At 35.9% G+C, this 15,043-nt stretch overlaps 1 protein-coding gene across 2 annotated transcripts in view; it reads right to left on the reverse strand.

The window, feature by feature from the left end:
• csmd1b (CUB and Sushi multiple domains 1b) overlaps positions 1–15,043 on the reverse strand; it is a 433,675-nt gene that overhangs the window by 199,175 nt on the left and 219,457 nt on the right. For both annotated transcript variants that reach the window (XM_081605248.1, XM_081605247.1), the window contains exons 6-7: positions 3,431–3,543; positions 525–602 (exon numbers count right to left, since the gene is read on the reverse strand). In XM_081605248.1, the coding sequence (XP_081461374.1) occupies positions 525–602; positions 3,431–3,543 (191 nt within the window). The remainder of the gene's footprint in view (positions 1–524; positions 603–3,430; positions 3,544–15,043) is intronic.

Below are 15,043 nucleotides of genomic sequence, written 5' to 3' on the forward strand. Positions count from 1 at the left end.
TATGCTATGCATGTGTCTCATAGTTTATCCACTGAATCAATTTGTGTTTATGTAAAATATGAGTGAACAAAACAGACATTTTGGTTTTGCACTAAGAGAATACTTTTATCAGCATTTGTCGATTTAAAGCAAAATCTTTTTCTCATAAGTGCATTTGTTGCTTATCAAAATGTAATCAAAGGCTACATGAAAACTTCCCTGTCTGGTTTTTGGTAGCTGGCATGGAGCTACTGAAAAGCAGGAATTTTAACAGCTCGGTTTCTTTTCTGATTGAGAAAAACGCAATACTTCTTGCTCTAGCACAAATAATAAAAAATATAAAATGGCTCCTAATTCTTATCTCAAAGAAGGTCAACTTCTCTGAAAAATAGATGAAATCTCAGGCTCTGCCACATGAAAGATGAATGCACCTTGTGTTGTTTTCCGCACACTATGTGCGTGTTGCCAGGTCTGTTTCAAGTTGAGTAATTTATAACAGTATCCAATATCACACATAATAATATTGGCGATAATAGAGTACTTACAGACGGCATTTTTGTGACTGGAGTCTTTGCTGGGCATCATCTTTACCCCTCTGGACTTCAACTCTATGGCTTTCTTCACTGCAGAGACAAGAAGAAAAGGGGGTTATACGGTTAATTATAAATCATACTCCATTAAACTTTAATTGCTGTACGTCTTTTTCCTACACCACTTTTCTTTACCCCCAGGGTGCCATTTGCTGCATTTCACCAATGTATAATAATCCCGTCTTATGATCAATGTCATATCTAGCATACAGTTTATACTGTAGTGGTAAAATGTGAAAAGCATAAAAGGAAAATATAAAAATCAATTAAAAAAACAAGGAAAAGTCAGTAGAAAAAGTGGGAAAGGAGCATCATTGAAATTTATTCCATCTATTTTATCTTAAGTGGCACCGCTGCAGAGGATAACAGAAGAAATCTGTGTAACAACCAAACTACATTCCACTGAGAGACAGGCTTGGCATGAAAACACATCTCACTCTCTCTTCCTCTCCCTCTCTTGCTCTCACTCTCTGTTTTCTACACGCACACGCACACACACACGCACACACACACATAAAGAAAAGCACCGATGGCAAGAGCAACAGACCGATAGCTAAGAAAAAGAGAGAGCGCGTAAAGAGAACAAGCCTAGAAAGGACATCAGTTAGCCTGAAAGACAGACAGGATTTGGTTCATCTGGTTGCATGTGATAGGTGTAACCAATTAAACCTAACCAGGAACATGCACTTTTGAATGCTAATGCCAAACTATAACATTATTATATAACAATAAAAAGTTTAGCAAGTCCTGTGATTTAGGACATCCAGCCTTCATTTAATGCTCTCAACACAGAGTAATTAATTTAACCATAATATGCCACGCTTTATTATTATTTTAACATGTTAAAGTTATGATGCAATAATGTCAAAAGCAAAAGGCATAGCCCCATTCTGTAATTCCTTTTTTCCTTTTTTTTTGCATTTTTGTCACACTTCAGTGTTTCAGAACATCAAACAAATTTAAATATTAGTCAAAACAAAATACAGTTTTTAATAAAGGTGTTTATTCTTAAGGGGAGAAAAATCCAAACCTATTATCTAAACTGAAGAGCTGTCTGTTTTGTTTTAACAAATATGTTGAAAAAACAAAAAAAAAAATTGTTTTGTTTTTGTTTATTTTTTAAATACAAGCCTGTCGCGATAAACGATTAATCAATTAATCGGATGATAAATTAAACCTATCGACTTCATTTTAATTAATGGCTTTATCATCTCTTCCTGTCTTTTTTTCTTTCTGTTGATGACACTGAATGAAAAAAAGGCTAAACTCCGGTGCTCTTCCTTAGTGTAATGTCCAGCGCACACTACACGAGTTGTTGGCGGACTGTCGGCCCATTTTCAAAACCTGACAGAAATCCTAGGTATAACGGTTCGATCGGGTTCCTCGTGCCGTGTGGTGTCCAGCCACACGGGCACAAAATAATGGCTACAAGTCCAGTTAACTAAAACCAGGCATTAATCAATGCTTTACTAGAATCTACCTGTGATGCATGTGGCTAGATTCAGCGTAAAGTCCTGACTGGATGAAAATCATTATAACCTATTTATGTCACGTTAACGAAAAACAGCTGAAAACCTACCGGGTTTATCAACTGCGGTAGCAGTTTGGCTCCAACTCCTCCCCTTGTCATTTCTATATTCTTTGCACGAAATGTTGAATAAATATTAATGTTGTTTCCACATATCATCTCCAATGTCCGCTGGACTTCAGGTTGCGCCGTGTCAGCTGTTTGGGATTCCCCTCGTAATTTCCCCTCAGAAAGCGCGAAGGAGAATCCGCGCTTTCTGATTGGCTACCTGTCACATTCAGCGTAAAGCTCACAGTCGGGGAAAACCCCTGATTTAGATCGGAGCAGCCACGATGATCCACCGGTAACACACCACACACTACAGGATGATCGGTTACGAAATCACCAGCGACCAACGTTCTAAGATTGCCATTAGGGGAAAATAGGGGCAAAAAAATTGTGTAGTATGAACTACTGCATTAGGTAGTTGGATGTGCCCATCTTCTCTATTTAAATCTCGTGATTGCTGAAGGGCAATATAGTACACAGATTTCATATCTGCACTCTTTTGGTTGAATGCAGTATTTATTTCCACTTTGGCTTTATGTTGTTTAGTTTTTATTCAAGTATGTTTTTTGTTAATGGAGACAGAATCCATTTTATTTTTGTTTTTGGTTGTTTTGTTTATTTAGTTTATTAGTTCCAGTGTTATGTGTTCTTTTGAAAATAAAGTGTATCTATCTATGGCAGGAAATCGCATGCATTATTAGTCATTTCCATTAAATCAGTGTCAAAAGGTCTCAATACAATATTATTGTTTATCGCAATAATTGTTTTGACAATTCATCGCTCTGCAAAATTTGTTATCATGACAGGCCTAACTGCAGCTGTAAAAGTTATTCCTTTATATATACCTTGAATATGCTATAGTCAAATAATGTTGGAAGAGAAGTTTTTAACAGTGTGGAATTAAAAATATGTTAATGTTTATTTAAACTAACCTTAAAAACGCTTGTGTTTTCATGGTAACAAAAAGGTTACTGCAGCATATCAGAGAAAACCTGCCGCATATGTGAAGGATGTGATGCAACAAATTGGTAAATATTCTGCTACTGAAGTTTAAGACTTGCTAATGGCACTTGGATTAAGCACATATTAAATTAAATTTATAATACATCATACCGTCAATATACTGTACATTTTCTAACTAATTATTTGTAGTTCTTAATACTTAACTAAATCTAACTACTTAAAATGTTTTTGTTTTTTTAAAGATTACATTTTTGTGCCCCTCTCCTTGCACACCAAGAAGTTCAAAAACCGACATCATAAAAATTTAAAAAGTTTAACATACCTTGATACTGAGCACTAAATCCTTTTCTTCTGTGATTGCTGTCTGAGGTGAAATGTATCCGAAGCCAGTTTTTATTTGATATCACTGGTGAGGGAAGAGTTGTACCTGTCAGCCTGGAAGAATACAAATATAATAATTTGGAATTAAAAACAAAGCAAAATCCCTTGTGGTCAACAGAAGCAAAGTTAAAATTCATTTAATTAATATCTGGAATTAAACAGAATTTTGTGAAAAACTGTAATTTTTCAGAATACAGAACAAGATGAGAAAAAGGGAAACAAAACCTTTAAAAACAAGACTTAAGCTTTTCCACAAAATCCACCTCTTGGACACAAAAGCACAGCCCTTATATTCTGCAATGTATAGAAAATATGTCTTTGTTGTGCAGCGTGGTTCGACCGTTTCCTATAATGGTGAATGTGATGCAAAAGCTTAGACAGAAGAATAAACCCTCCTTGAAGGTAGGGGTGGAAGCTAAGAGGTCTGAGTTTCGAATGAAAAAACATCTCCAAATAGTTCAACTCTTGGTACAAAGGAAAGCACACAGAGTGCAGAAAAATGGTTGGAGGAAAGAACTGCCACGTAATTACAGATTGCACCGTTATAGATCTAAGAAGTATCGACTACTGCTGTGAAAAATGTCCTCAATTTATATGCTTCGCAAACAGCAGGAGACACAGTAATCAGGAATCAGAACAGAAAGGGGAATTCTGTCACATGAAAGTCCTTTACTGTCAGCACATCCATCAGTGTATCGAAAGTGTGCACACCCCTGTTAGGTATTTCAAGTTTATGGGATGTGGAAAAACTGAAACCTGATAAATCAACACTAATCATTTTCTGCTTTCATTTAGAAATATTTCGTCCACATTCAAACTTCAAAACGAAAGAAAGAAAATAATAAAAATACCAAGCTGCAATAGCCCGGTAGCACAACTATTCACATATTTACTTTGTTTTATTCACATTTTAATTTAGTTTAATCTTCCTGGGTCCACCCTTAGCATCATCCAGACTGATTCTGATTAGCCTGAAAAGCATCTATTTGGCTTTCCTCACAGGCTCATACTGACATTTGCTCATTTACATTATTTATGCGCTCAGGGAGGCTGCCAAGAAGCCAAAGAACAAAGCAATGGTTGTACTCCATATGTGTTGACAATCTCTTGATTTCTTTGGATGTTTTGACTTAGATGCAATCATGAACAGCTCGAAATACCAATCAGTTTTTACCCAACGCTTGTGGCTATCTGACAGAAAGCTGAAGATGAGGAAGGATTTCATTTTTCAGCACTACAGTGATTTCAAGCATACATCCAGTTCAACAAAGAAAGGACTTTATCAAAAGAAGATCAACGTTTTGGAACAACTGAGCCTGGCTCCGGAAAAAATCTGATGGGAAACTGTGGGGTCGGCTATTTACAAGAGCTTCAACAACATTTGGAAAGTCGAATGGGTGAATAGGGCCAAGTCAAGATGTGGTATGGTCATAGAATCCTGCCAAAGAAAAATTGAATGAAAAGTGCTTGAGCAAAAGGTGTGAAAAAATCAGCAACCAGGTTAATCCAGCATTTGACATATTTGTTCAAAGAAGTTAAAATTATTTGTTGAAGTGTGCTTTCATGTCATTGCAATATCCAGTTGTTACCTTTGGAGAGTATGAACTTCAAAACAAAAAAATTAAAGACAACAAGAAAGGAGAAAAATGAAGAATATGTTTTGTGTGTGAAGTCACACTTTCAGCGGCTCTCTTTATTATTTATGAAATCTTTTTGAGAGAAAACACAAAATCTGGAACAGTTTATTTTTAGAGTTTCTGGTCAATTTATGTGTGGAAACCACAATGTGTTTTATGGATGCATTGCTATAAAAAATAACCTATAACAACGGGAACCACTGACAAAAAAAAAGTGTTTTCCTTATTTTCAGATTCTGGCAAATGTGTCACTCTTGCTTTCATGACAGTAAACTATATTTCACATGTCACATTTGTCTGTAAATACCCACTTAAAGATCAAGCAACTTTGACAAAAGTGTATACATTTTCATTAAGTAGTAACACGTGTATTTCCCTTTTCTGTTCCACAGCAGTGTCACGGCTATATATCAGGAGAGGGAGTTGAGTTGAATTCTAATAGAATGTCTGCCTACACTTTATTTCATAAGTATTGAAATATTTACTTATTTAACTTTGGAAGAAGACATAAATAACCAGCAGCTATTTTTCTTTGTAGCAGAACAGCTCAAACTGTTCCATATGAAGCATATCTACAGGAAGTTGGAGCAGATGGAAGTCAGGAGACGCCGGCATCAACACAATCAATAGGAGAGGTTGCAGAGGACATATAATTAGATTTGCTAGGGTCTGTTTAATGGTCTTTTTGACATGCTCCTGCCAATCACTGTGGGAAAGAGCATAATGAGAAGCAGCCTGAAAGGAAGTGAATCATGGCCACAATTTGTAAAAGACAACGCTGAGAAGTCAAGAAATAAACTAGAAAGAATTTAAAAACTAACATCTTAAATTTCCAATAATACTAGAAGCATGCACTGACGCTTCTTTAAAAGATTAATGTGATATAACTGATGTTCTTGATCTAAATTTAAAAACAATATTGAATTTAATTAAATAAAAATCTAAATACACAGATTGGTAATTAAAATTGCTTGCCTTTTATCACATTATGCCAAACCTGGCATATCCATGTTTTTGTTTGTGTTTTTTTTGCAAGAATCAAAACTGATAATCTGCTTTCATGACTTTCTAGTTTGCCTGATAGGTTTTAAAAACAGAATGCAACTTTGACCAGACTTAATAAAGTGACAGGACATTTTTCTTGCACTCCCTGAAAAGTAAAGTTTTTGGGGGGAATGCAAAGTTTCTGTCCAGCAGCAATGATAGGCTCAAACAAAACAAAACAAGCAAACAAAAACAAAACAATTTGGTTCAATTTTACTTATTTTTAGCTGCGTGTAGAAATTTATTGTTGGCTCAAGAAAAAAAAAATGTTTGTATGAATGTGCAATACGTGTGTGGAAGTAACCTGAGTGACAAAATTAGAAAGAATATTTATAGAAATATTCTATAAATAGAACCCAAAAATGATAAATGCAAAAAAATAATAAAAGTTTGGAAATATAAACATTCTTTGTAGAGCAACTTTAAATAATCAAGACAACTAACAATGATTATAACCATATTTGTAACCATATTTCACAAATAACTTTACACTCAATCTTCTATGTTCAAAGGGCTGTTTATGATCCTTTTAAAGATTTTTGATACAATATAAAGCTGTGTGTTTTTAATAGTCTATAATGTTGCTAAACTGATTTTTCACATTACAAATTCGTCGATCCAAAGTCTTAAACCTCACTCCAGGAAGAAAATGGCTTCTCATGCACTTGATATTTATCAGATAAATTATAGAATTTTACAGTTATCCCCTTTACACTTTTTTGTATTATTTTTATGTATTATCAAAGGAAAAGAGCTAACTCAAAAGTTCTGTAGATGAGATAAAAGGAGGAAAAAAATGATAAGTGTGTAGCCTTCAGTATGTGCATGTATTACATCAGCTTTAGCCCTCTGCACGTTTTGTTACTAAAGGCAACCTTAGCAATAGTAACAAAAATAAAAGAAGAGGGGGAAATGGTGCACTAAGGGAAGAGGAGACATGATGTAAGAGAAAAAAAAGAAAAGGTTCTACCGACCGCCCTAAAGTAAAAAAAGCAACTACAGTTACGCTTTAATGTGCTGCAAGTATAACGAGTGGACAGGAAAAAAAAGAGTAAGGAGGGAAAGAAACAAATGAGGAAAACTTAAAGGAGCAAAATAGGAGAGAGAGGCGGTAAAATGGCGAAAAGATGAACCATGAGCATATCTAAAACAAAGTTACCCGGTTTTGTCACTGTGACAACATTTAGGTGTAGATTTGAAATGAACATCAAATTGATCCACCAGCAGTCTTTACAACCATGTGTGTTGAAATACATCAGTTTTGAGAAGATAAAGAAAAGCAAGGAGAACTGATAGGGCCAAATATCTCATTCAAAGTCCAATAAAAACATAATAATCTGGAAAGTCTTGAAGTCCACATCTGCTCTCCATCTAATCTGAATGAGTTATTTTGTAATAGAGTATATTTTTTATGATCTATAAATGTAAAATAAAAAATATGTTTAGAGACGTATTTTTTATGGTTATGTCTTTTCCAGCAAAGCTGTAGCAAATGGCAGTTGAATGAAGCGATAACTATGCGGTCACAAATCCTATTTGTGAAAAATGTTTAATATATATGCTGCTTTACTTTATTTGTATTTTAAGCACCTGGTGTTGAAAAATCACTTTAAATCATACATTGAAAACTGGTTGTTTTAAAGTCATAAAATGGAAAATAATTCAAGTACAACCCTTTTTGCAAGGTACTGTATATCCTTGTTCTGTGCTAAACTGCATAAACAAAATCCTTGCACATTTAAAGAGTGACACTTTTATGTGTCACAAGAAGCCAATAGATTTCTTTCATAGGCTTGTTTACCCATAAGTGCACTTATTTAGTTCAAATAAGACCTTGAAAATGGCCTTTGTTTTTCCTTCTGAAACGTTTATTTCCCAGACATGGTCCAATCTGTTTGCCATAAAGAAACAAGGAGGCTTCCATGTCCTTTGTTTGCTGTGAGTAAGACAGCGTTGCACTCCTCACTATTCAGACACATCACAAAATAATTTAACATGTGGAATCTATATGTTGTCACTATGTATGTCTACATTTTCTTCGTATACAAGTTAATTTGCTGTTCTCTTTAGAAATCGACTGTATATATATGTATGTAAATAGTAGAGGGAAAAAATACTCTCAAAAATGTTTTCCTCAAACATAAGAGTGTAACAGTTTCAACATGCACGTTAAATTAAATGTTATTTTTGCCTACATGATTTTAGGAAAACTGATAGTGGTGCATTAGCTGTACATATTTATTCCTCAAACCAGTTATATCCTGGTGCACTTGTTACTTTTTGACCCTGATTATGTGATATCTTTCTCATAATTACTACGTTGGGCATCCAAACTAATGAGGGAGTAATTTAAATGCTACTGTAGACAAAAATGGAGTGGTGGAAAGGGCAAGGAGAAAATGAAGAGAATTGGTTATGACATGTTGATGGATGATGTAGCTTTGCTAAATGAAATAGATAAAGTCATTATGTGAAAAGATCAGCAAGATGGGGAAGCGATTTATAGGGAAAAACAAAAACTCCTGCATTTGGTCCTTGATTTCCATTATCTAGGCTAGCTCCCAAACATTTGACAGTGGAGGTAGAAAAAGACAAGAAGTTAGACAGAAACAGGAAAAAGGAATGACACTGACAGAGGGGGAAAAAAGAGCAGATGAGGGATGAAGAGAGAAAAAGACTGATTAAGGAAAGAAAGACGAGAGACACAGTGAATGGAAATGAAACACACTACTGAGCAGGATTCAGGTGGCAGCAGAGATGGACAGGAGAGCAAAGACATGAAGGACAAGGTTGAAAAAAAATCTACAGCCATTTCTATCTGTCAAGAGAAGGAGAGCTTGTCAAAATCAGAGACAAGGCCTGAAAAATACAGACAGAGAAAAACAGACTGACGGATGAAACACACGTGAGAGGAGGTGATGGGGGAAGGGAGTAACTTACATGATCGAGAGTAGAGATGTTACTTAGTAGCTGTGAGCAGAGGTCAAAAGTGATAAAAGAGGAGACGAAAAGGGAAGCCTAAACAAGGAACGGCATTGCTAATGCCGACTGCCCCGAACAGAGATAAATGAGAAGGAAAGTGAAGTTGGAAAGAGACAAGTGATGGTAAACAGGTAAGGAATGAATAAGGGAAAACAAAAAAAACAGCAAGAACTTGAACTGTTAGGTGACAAAAAATTGAATTGAAAAGTATTTCATGGTTTGACATTGCATTCATATTAATATTAATGTTAAATGTCAAACTGAATTATACTTTAGCATAAATACAGACAATTATGTGAATAAATTAGGACTGCTTTCACCTTGTGTGCTCTCCTAACATATTTTAAATCTTATATCAAATGTAGTAATATAAAATCCAAAGAAAACATCCTTTTTTAAAATGATGTGGAAAATCTAGTAAAAAAGGAAATCAAGTTGGACAGCCACATTTATTATCTTTAAATAGCTTTTAAAAAACAGGCTCAACACATCAGCTGCGCATAATTATGACATAATTACTCAGCAATTAGAAAGTTGTCTGGCCTGTTTAAACCTTTGACCTATAGTGTGGCGTGCTCCTGACTGTGAAGTGAGAGTAAACATCATGGTGAGGTCAAAAGAGCTTCAAAAAGAAGCCTGATTATGAGTGTGAAGGCTGTTCAAAACAAATGCTGACAGTTTGGCTGACAAAGTAAGCTCATCCTAAAAGCAGATGGAAAGATGCTAAAAGACGTTTCTGGTTGTTGCCACTGTTGATATGAAGGTACCTGCCTCTGCAATGATAATCTTTACTCTCCATGAAAGACATGAAGGCCAGACTAAAGATTTAATGTGAAGACAACATGTGAGTAAAAGACAATTAATCAAAACTGAACCTTGCAACATGACAATGATTCAAACCCAACCAGCAAATCTACCTGGAACTGGCTGAGAAAAAAAGTAATTGAAAGTTCTGGGCGGAGTCAAATCCCAGATCCTGATTCCTTTGAGATGCTGTAGAGCAGGGGTGTCAAAGTCCAGTCCTCGAGGGCCGGTGTCCTGCAACTTTTAGAAGTGCCTCTGCTGCACCACACCTGAATAGAATAATTAAGTCATTAGCAAGGCTCTGGAGAACTGAGGAGGTAATTAAGCCATTTGATTCAGGTGTTTTGTACCTGTGGCACATCTAAAAACTGCAGGACAGCGGCCCTTCAGGACTGGAGTTTGACACCCCTGCTGTAGAGTAACTTGGAATAGGCTGCACATGCAAGAGGCATCAAATACCATCAAATACCTCACAGCTATAAGTGAGAATTGAGGAAACTGTGTTTAGATCAATGTCAGAGGGGGGTAGATGGCTGACAAAAGTGTTTCGCTGAAGTTATTTAAAGCAAAAGCTGTTATACTAGCGGTGATTCAGCTAGTAGAATGATATACTTGTTAGAGTTAATTACTAAAACCAGGTTAATTTTTGGTGTTAACATGTAAAATAAAATTGGCTTCCTCTTTACAAAAAATATATTTTTTAAATTTACACATCAATTTCTTATTGTTTCTTTTTTAAGTGCATATTTAATGGAGTTTCCTAAGTTTGTGGCATGACTCTACATGATCTGAACATTCATAACTATTCAATAAGTGATCATAAAGGCCCAGGTTTCAACATTGCTCTTATCTACTAAAAGTACATTATCTAAAAAAGAATGGACCAGAATTACCACTCAAACAATTATAAGCTTATGTAGTTCAAAGTAATTAATTTTAATTTGAAATATAAAGCAAGCCCAGTCCAAATCCACTGACACTCATTTTAGTCTAATTCAAGCTTATCTTCTGTTTAAAGAATCATTTAAGATAAAATAGAAATCGTATTCCACCAGACATTTCAGCAGATAAAAAAGTGTAAGGAAAAACTGTGAAACTCTATAAGATTTTGAGTTTGTTGCAATTCTCAATCTTAAGAAAGTAAGAGGCAACAGCGGAGAAGGAAAACTCCACTTTCAGCGGGACGAACTCTCCAGAAGAACCAGGATCAGGATGGGGAGGGAGAGAGAGAGAGAGACGTAGAGAGAGCAGGTGTCATGGACCGCGGGAAGCAAACGGAAAAATCATGAAATGCAATGAAACAATGGGTTTAGACACCAAGGCAGGGAGGGACAATGAGAAAGAAACTAGATGATCTTGAGGCGAAGAGGAACAGCTATAGAAGAACGCAAGAAGAAAAACCGAGGGAGAGAGTAATTAACACAAGGGACAATTAAGACTCAAAGAAACTACACATTAAAGGGAAAAACAACAACACCGATGTAAGAGAACTAAATCCAATTGCACAAAGAACACAACAGAAGAATAATAATAAAAAAAAACACAAATCAATGAACTCCCCTGGCAACACCTTTCTATTTAATAACAGTGACAACATGAACTGAATATGGCAAGACCTATAAACCAGAATCGGCCTAAAACACCAACACAAATGAAAACCATGACACAAATTCACGAGAGAAGTCATTGTTAGACTAAAGCCAGAGAAAATGCAAGACCACAAGAGAGGAGTAGAAGCAGAGAAACAAACAGTCAAGAAACAAACAGAACAAAGGTTATAAAATGCACATTTCTGTACAAACGCAAAAGCTCTCCATTGTAACGCTGTCAGCTGTCTGCTGAAACACGAGCACAAAGAGAAAGACATACAGTTCTACCATTGGGGTGCAGTTTCTGCGTCCATAACCTCCCAACTGGCTTCAGCTCCTGGCTGTACGTTTCGCAGCCTTGTTTCATTGTTACACTTATTGCTAGTCCCTGTAGATATTCACGGCTATAAAATGACAAAACATAGCTCCATAAAAATAAATGACTGGATGCAAGTCAGAAAAGTTAAAAGACATTATCCACAACAGATAGCTGTTTGTTTCAAGTGTTCAAAGCAAAACTGGGCTACAAAGCTACTTTTAATCTCGTAATACACCCACGCATTTACACAGAAACACACACACACACGTGCATCCACGCGCACACAACACACACAGGCAGTAAACATGATTTAAAATGTAAATGTAATAACAGGACAAGTGTTGCAAGAAGAAGAAACGAGTAAAAGAGGACTGGTGGTAGCACAAAGGAGGAGGGGAGATAAAAAGAGGAGAACTAAAAAAGGAAACAGCAGGAGAGGATGAGAAAGCTAAGGATCTAAAGGGAGCAGTGAAATGAGATGTAACAGAAGAACAAGAGGGGAGAGCAAATGGGAAAACAGACAAGATGCATGACACAGAGTGAAAATGTCTAAGCCCGTCTCTTTGGCAAAGCTTGGCTGGATCTGGCATGGAAGTCCCAGCAGATGGACAAGGTTACTCTAAATGTGCTGTCGGACCGTCTCTGAGCTCCTTAAACTCAATGTAAATATGAGCTCTGTTCATACGGTTAGCATTCTTACAATCGCACATGGCCTCCGAGGGTCAGTATTTACTGAGCGTGATCACATTACTCAGTTTAGTTTCTTTATTCTTCTAGTTTTCCCTTAAGCTTCTCATGGACCAGGAACAGGCATTGACCATAAATGTTCTGGTGATATTTTATGAGCAACTGGCGGTCTACTTCAGGGTAGCTAGACCCAGATCTCTGAGTCTTCTGGAATATATCTGAGGTATATGCTAAATCTACGCCTCAGGGAAAATATGATGGTTGTAGATGAATAGTGATAGTGCTAACATTCCAACATGTTTCATTGTAAGCTCATTTGAAGAGTTATTTACAATATTTCTAGAATCACTGATGAACACAAAGAAAGATGGAAATTAGTTTTCACTATGATCACAAACATTATTTCACAATAACAGGTTACAGAACCACATTCAGAAGTTTAAAACTATAACTATTTGATAGAAATGGCATCCCACTCTCTAGTTTTATAAAGTGTAAATAAGTCGGCCTCTTTTATATGTATATAATTTTTAGCCATGATTAAATGTAGAAAGCCTCCGGTTACATATTTGCATAAATATATACAGTGTGAATTTCGAGGAAATAGGGATGAAAAACAAATATGAAACTTGACAAGCAAAGATGCAGCTTGGTTTTTCTATTAATGTAAAACTCAACAATTACTGAAGTAAAGCAACTACAATCTGTTTCACCTGCTGCATTAGTCATAGAGTCAAAACCAAAACAAACCACTTGAATACCAAGGTAAAGAGAAGAGATGTTCCTCACTGGCAAAGAATGATGTTAAGGTAAATAAAGAAAAGGTTGGACTGTAAATAACACAAAACAACCTGCATAAGCAGATAAAAAAAGAAGAAGAAAGTTCAGGGCTTCGAGGAGAGAACCTCAAACTCCTGCTTCTTCTACTGTGGATAAAATAAAAAGCTTGTTCAGTTTGCAGCTTTGCTTCAAGATGGTCAAAAGAGAGAAACAGAAGTGCATGGTGGTTCATGGCGTGTTTTCAAAAACTGCATTCAGAATTCACAGGCAAATGATGAGGAAATATCAAAAACCCATGTGCTGGAAAATCTTTCAACACCCTGACATTGTGAAGTAGCAAGGTCCTCTAAAGCTATTCATTAAGGGAATTTACAACTAGACTATATTACAACAAAATTTATGAGAAACAAAACTAGGGGGGTGGGGGGGGATCCCATTAACACTGTGAAACCTATCTATTTATGAACATTTGATCAGATTTAACAAAACAAAAATTTAACAAAAACAAAAATCTGAATAAGTTAGTGAATAGAAAGGGGGAACTCTATGATTCTTCCTGTCTGTTTGTAATTCATGTAAAGCACTTTGAATTGCCTTGTTCCTGAAAATGTGCTATCTAAATAAAATTGCCTTGCCTTACCTTACCTTTTCTTAAATCAAACACAATCTATGTCTCTATGAAAGTCTGGCCTATATAAATCATAATCCATTGCAGCAATTTAACGAAATGTCAGAACTAAGAAACATGTTTAAAAAAATAATAAAAAATCCAATTAATGCAGGTATCATTATGGAACAGAAAAGAGGGATAAAATACGAAACGAAGCCAGTCATTCAAGTGAGTATTTGAGCAAACAAAGGATTCTTTCAGTACAAGAAATTGACAGTAACAGTAATACTCTGCCTTGAAATCATGAAAGGGAAGAGCACGAGGAGACAAGAAGGAGAAGAGCAAAGACGAGGTATAGCCAGGGGGAGTGCTGCAAGAGCTTAGGGTATGGCAAAATATTGGAAAGGTTAACAAAAAAGAATGGAAACTAAGGTGATAGGTAGAAGTTGTTGTACAGAGACAAAGGATCTGGGTTCCTGAGGCTCTAAACATCAGATATAGTTTATTTTTTATTGAAACTTATATGAGCTTCTAATGATACAATTTGGATAAGTTGACAAGGAAGCAACCAGAAAACAGCTTACACTATACACTATTATTGCATTCCATGCAATAATGAAAATATTATCATGCTATTTTAAAAGTAAAAAAAAAAAAAAAAAAACACTATTATGTAACTACTGGCATGCTGTATGCTACAATCTTTTTGTTTTTGTATTTCAATTTTTGCTTTTAGGAAAAACAAATTGTACTTTAAATTTGGCTTTGTTTTTGCCACTTCATGTTTAATTCAAGAGCCAATTTGTGTCGGGTAGGCAGTTGAATTTCAGCATCTCAACAAATGGCGCTCTTGAGGAATGTTGTTTGTATGCAGTAGTCACGACCAACCAAGAGCGGTTGAATGAAAGAAAACAAGCGATGACAGATTCACTTGTCACTGGCTGTCCATGACAGGGTCAGGATCGCTGGATCTTGACCTTGTCATGGAAAAGCACATTGATGTACGTGGGAAGCGAAAGCTGGCCTCTGTTGTCTTATCCTATAAGAGGTACTGCTGCCCAAATTGGCAAAGTATGTCTGCCGGACCTGATCAAAAGTGTCA

Source organism: Poecilia reticulata, chromosome 3, assembly GCF_904066995.2.
Source record: "Poecilia reticulata chromosome 3, P_reticulata-male-v2, whole genome shotgun sequence".
Classification (NCBI taxonomy): Eukaryota; Metazoa; Chordata; class Actinopteri; order Cyprinodontiformes; family Poeciliidae; genus Poecilia; species Poecilia reticulata.